A 5,561-nucleotide genomic window follows, 5' to 3' on the forward strand; every position below is an offset into this window, starting at 1 on the left:
CGGCCGTGAGGGGCTGCCCGCAGCCGCGGCCACTTCACAATCGCTGTGGGGGCAAGTCGCAATTACGCTCTTTTGTAGCCCACCGCGCCCTCCTGGCCCCCTGCTCGCAGGTGGAGGGATGTGTTTTCCGCACCCCCGCCCAGCGCCCGCCTCACGGGCGGGGCTGGTAGTGTCAAAAAGCACTTCGCAAATGCTGTGGGGTATATCTTAATTACACGCTTTCGTTTTCCACCTGGTTGCGCCGGCTCTCTCCTCAAAGGTGGAAGGATGCGTTTCCCACACCCAGCTCCTCAGATGTCGTATTCCCAACGAAGGGATGCGGTTTTCCCCCCCTCAGAGACGTCATATTCCAAAGCGGAGGGATGCTCTTTCCCCACACAGCCCCTCAGAGATCATAGAATGATGGAATGGTTGGGTTGGATCTTTAAAGATCATCGAGTCCGGCCCCTACTGTCGTACTCCGTACAGAAGAGATGCATTTCCCACACCCAGCTCCCCAGAGATGTCATATTCCAAACGCAGGGAGGTGTTTCCTTCATCCAGCCCCTCAGCGACGTCGTATTCCAAAGGGGAGGGACACTTTTCCCACACCCAGCCCGAGAGATCACAGAATCAAGGAATGCTTGGAAAGGATCTTTAAAGACCGTCTAATCCAACCCCTCATGTTGTATTCCAAATGAAGGGACGCATTTTCTTCACCCAGCCCCTCAGAGATGTCATATCTGAGCAGAAACCAGGTCTCAGCTCTGGTCATGAAGTATATTACTGTACTATAGCAAACTGGCAAATTAAATTTTGTGTGCATACTAATTAGAAACAAATATTCTAGAATTAAATTAGGTCTCAGCATACAGCTGCTGTCACTAATACATCTTACCTCAGTTAAAAGTTGATTTACTGTGGCTGATTTCTTGGCACCAAGAGGCACTTGATACAGGTGAGCAGCATTTGCTGTTAATACACATCAGAACTGCAGTATCTTTTTTTTTTCTAAAGACAAGATGATTTCTCCCATCATCACATTAAAAGCATCATCTACATACAAATAGCTTGTTCAGAAAACCAGAAAATATTTTGCTCATCACTGCCTCAATATGACAAAGTAAACTCTTGATTTAAGGCAATGCTAATTTTTGAATATTCCTAAATAGGTATGTAAAAAGATAGGATGGGGTAAAGCACTGTCATCAAAACATCTAGTAATACAGGATGAGCACTTTACGAAAACCAGCTTTTATTTTTTACATATGAAAACTTATTAAAAGGAAAATTTACATGCCTCAGATTCCTTTTCCTGCTTTGATATCAACTTTATTTCCAATCTGACCGTGTTCCAGTGAAATAGTGGGGGCTTCACACAATTGCAGTGACAACTGTTGGGTAACCAAAACCCATGAATTAGACTGAAGACAGCCTTCTTAAACTAAAACAGGTCCAGCCCAAACCATTCTCATTGTGTAATTGCTTTCAGTATTCCTCGGAGAACTTTGTAGCTCATTAACTGTTGGCTTTCTTTGGGAGGGAAGCAGGGCCCCCGTTCTGTCACATATGCGTAGGGAAACCTCAGCACCCAGAGTCCATCAGAGGGAAGGGTGATTTCCTGCTTCTCAGGGTAAAATATAGGACAGGGTGGTGGCCCTGGTTGAACCTAAAACCGGAAGAAAACATGCGTAGGTAATCAAACATCATTACTACCTCAAAAAGGTAAAAAAATGCAAATGGAGCTTTTTCAAATGTGTATTAGAAAAATGGAGAAAATGGTGAAGAGTTAAGAAAACCAACATTCTTTTGCCTCCTAAATTCAAACGGTAACTAATAATAACTATCTGAGCAATAAGTCACTGCTTTTCTCCATGACATTTAAAATGACAAAGTCATTCTTACAGAGTCATTGTTAGCTTTTTTTTTTTAAAAAAAAAGCCATTATTACAGTAGGGAATGCCAATAACTCATCCTTGATAAAACATTTTTTTAAACTTACTTTATACAAAGAATAAATTTGGCATCTTGAAGTTTAAGAAATCCCAAGTGCTTATGTAACAAATACTTTTGGAAATGACTGTCTTGGCTGAAGTTGGTTTGAGTTGGAGTTTCTTGAGACTCTTTTCCTGTCACCCATGTCAAATAATGTTTCCACAACCACCCCTGCCTCTGCTGTTCTCAGATTCCCTCCTGCACTTCTTACCTGAGGCGTTAAGGTGATCTGCAGAGGAGCATCAGGAACCACCACGAAGAGCCTCATGAACTGGGCATAGTGGGGCTTGAGGCCCCGTCCCTGCGTCGAGGACAGGATGTACAGGGGCATGTCGGAATTGAGCGCTTTGAGGGCAGATTCCTTTGGCCCCCCTCCCATCACCTTCATCACCTTATCAGGCCCTGAACACATGAACCTCCTCCCACGTGCATCTTCATATTCAAACCCCACAAAAGCTCGAGCGATGTCGTCCCTCCGCCGGCCTCTTCCCATCACCACCGCGCTTCTCTTCCCAGGAACAGCCTTGTTGGGTGCAGGCCAGGAATTGGTGTCTAAGTCTCCTTCATCTTCAGTTCTCGTCCTGATGACAATGTCCCAAGGCATTAAATAGTTTGTTCCTGGGATAAAGCCCTGTTGATCTAAGCCTGTGTGGAAGTTGTAAGCCTTAGCAGGCCCCAGCTTGACCAGTGACCAACTGGAGAATTTGGGCAGAAGGCCTTTGGGGCAATTGGAATGGAGCATCCCGGGGAGGTACTCAACAGTAGATGCCTGGCGATCAACCAGGCTCGGCCTCTTCTCACTCTTGGAGTCCCCGCTCTGCCCGTGGCTTTCTGCATTGTCCCCTCCGCCCTGGGCATCGGGTGGGTAAGTGCCCAGGCTGCCCGTGGACTGGCCCAGGCTCAGGGCTAAGCTCAGGCCTGTGCTCTCTCCCTGAGTCTGAGGTTCTTTCTCTTTGAGTTTCTCGATCTCGCCTTCCGGAGGGGCGGGTGATGATTCATCCCGAGCAGGCGCTGGGTCAGGTGTGCTTGGCTGAAATATGGGGAAGTTGATGTGCTCCAGTTTTCCACAGCACTTCTCTTCCAGCAACTACGAGAAAGAAAACGTGGTTTAGTATCCACCCCGAGACGAGGGAGCTCAGAGTCACAACACTGAGCAGCTACAATTAAGATTCAAGAGGTTTGCACCATGTGAGAACCAAAGCAGCAGTGGGAACACAGCCCACAGACCTGTATATTTAGAATTCACGTGAACCAACACAAAGTGTAAACAGGTACATAAACAGGTGCTCCTGTGTGTGTGCACTGGTGAAGACTGGAACTGCCCAGCCTGGTCAGCCCATTTCTGCTCCCAGAAATGTCTTCCCCAAGCAACAAGTTGATAAGGTTAAGAGGAAACTTGTGGTCACTTCAGAATACAGACTCTGCAGATGAAACAAAAGCACTGCTTCAAGTACCAATAGACCTAACAGTTACCTGGTAAAAATCATAATTAGCTGCTTTGATATCAAAGGGGTCCTCCCGAGGAGCTTGTTTCCTTCCACAGTTACAGGCACCAGTGGAACGAGCCCGGCTGTTGTGGTACAGAATCGGAGGATTTCTGTCTGCTTCTGGCTTTTCCCCTAAAAGCAAAATCAATCAAACCTTGGGTAAATTGCTCACCATTCAAAACCTTTTTATTCCCTTCATCCATTGCTCCCTCCCTGCTATACACATACACAAAGTGATTTGCCACCAGTTTGTCAAGCAACTCCTCCCTTTCCCACTTTTAATAATACAAAGTTCCAGCGGAGTTTATACCACTAAACCAAATAGTCTTTGTTTCTACAACCTCCTCCTGAAGGCTCAAAGTTCTTCTGCCTACAATAAACGTGCAGAAGTCAGTTTTGACTCCCTGATCAACCAATTATTTAAAACAAAGGGGGACACTTATGCTTTTTAGAGAACTTTGTTCTTACACCCCTCTTACTAGAAGGATTCCGGTGTAATGCTTCTAATTAGCAAGACAGAACCAGAGTTACCACTAAATCAGAACATCAGAGTAACTACAAAAATCAGAGTTATTACTCACAGTGGACTGGCTCCTAAACATTACACAACATAAAGGAAACCTGCACAGCAGCTCTGCTATGATCCCACTGTACAGAGATGATGACAGAATCATTTGGGTTGGAAAAGACCTCTGAGATCATCGAGTCCAACCTTTGCCTGGTCACCACCTCATCAGTTAGAGCAGAGCACCGAGTGCCACATCCAGTCCTTGAACTGCAAACTTTCATCTTCCACAACATTTCAGAGTCGGTGCTTTCAGCCTAAGACATTTTAAAGCAGATACAAAACTAAACCATGACACCAAAGCACAAGTGAGCATCTTTACCTGCTTTGGGGAGCAGATGGAACTTGTGCACACAGTGCTGGTCGGTCAAGCTCCGCTCCTCGCAGAGCTGGTGCCCGTTGCTCCAGAACTTGTAGCAGTCCTCGTTGAGCTGCATGGCGTATTTGTGGAAGGCTGGGCCCCGGGCGTGCTGGCTGTACACGCGCAGGGCCTGGGCCAGCTGGTTCTTGTGCACTGTCATGGTGTAATTGTGGGGCAGGTTGGACTGGTAGGCACTGTGGGCCATGGGCAGAGCCTTCTGGCAACGGTTTTCGGAGAACTTGGTGTCTATGTCTAAGTAGCCTTCCAAAACTTTGATGCTGCTCATGATTTTTGAGCTCAGCTCACCACAGGTGGGGTCATCGTCTTTGCCTTCGATGGTCACTTCATACAGTTTTAGAGCTGCAGCCACCCACTTCTGGTAGGTTGGGAGCTCAAAGTGAGAGGGCTGTGGGTTCCTCCCCACACTGTCTTCGAAGCCCTTCTTGCTGAGCACCAGCTCCACGTGCTGCCACAAGAACTCCTTGAGGGTGCAGTCCACGAGCTGCCCAGAGGAGCTGGAGCTGCTGCTGGTGCTCTCTGCGTGGAAGGAGAGCTGCTGCCGGCCGTGCCTCATCATCTGATACCTCCTGGCTCCCGACAGGGTGGGAGCCAGCAGCGAGTCAGTCTCTCTCATAGTGCAGTTGCTCCTCAGCTGGTCGAGAAGCATGGCCACGGGATCATCTCCATCCTGGGGCCCACCGGCCACAATGTACACGAAAGCCTGGTTGGCTGGCACGGTGAACAGGCAGTTGATGCTCTGGTTGGTCAGCACCCTGCTCTTGCGGAAGATGCGGTAGATCTGATCCTCCAGAGCGTGCTGCAGCCTCCTCTTGGGGGAATGCTTCTTGGGGGGCGGCTTTTCCAGGTGACCACAGGGGTCCTGGCCCCTGCTTGGCAGCGGATCCACCTTCAAAGCCCCGTTGAGCTGGAAGAGGAAGAGGAGGCGTGGAGGGCATGGTCTGCAGTTGAGCTTCCACTCCTTGCCGACCGGGCAGTCCTTGATGGCAGCCTTCAGGGAGGGCAGCACCTTCTGCCGCAGACCGTCCAGCGCCCTGAACACGCGGTCGTAGGTGATGTCGAAGGAGCAGGTGGGATGCACCAGCAGCAGGATGTGGCAGACGGAGAAGAGGTAGAGGAGGCTCAGGCAGTGCAGCTTCTCCTGGTGCTTCCAAAA

The 5,561-nt window shown here is 48.7% G+C and overlaps 1 protein-coding gene across 1 annotated transcript in view; it reads right to left on the reverse strand.

Moving 5' to 3' along the window:
* Positions 1–1,203: 1,203 nt before the first annotated feature.
* Positions 1,204–5,561, reverse strand: part of SMG8 (SMG8, nonsense mediated mRNA decay factor) — a 5,254-nt gene continuing 896 nt past the window's right edge. The window contains exons 2-5 of the mRNA XM_008631172.2: positions 4,349–5,560; positions 3,448–3,593; positions 2,186–3,061; positions 1,204–1,648 (exon numbers count right to left, since the gene is read on the reverse strand). Of these exons, the coding sequence (XP_008629394.1) occupies positions 1,451–1,648; positions 2,186–3,061; positions 3,448–3,593; positions 4,349–5,560 (2,432 nt within the window). The 3' untranslated portion in view covers positions 1,204–1,450. The remainder of the gene's footprint in view (positions 1,649–2,185; positions 3,062–3,447; positions 3,594–4,348; position 5,561) is intronic.

The sequence above is a fragment of the Corvus brachyrhynchos genome, unplaced genomic scaffold, assembly GCF_000691975.1.
Source record: "Corvus brachyrhynchos isolate BGI_N302 unplaced genomic scaffold, ASM69197v1 scaffold283, whole genome shotgun sequence".
In the NCBI taxonomy this organism is placed as follows: domain Eukaryota; kingdom Metazoa; phylum Chordata; class Aves; order Passeriformes; family Corvidae; genus Corvus; species Corvus brachyrhynchos.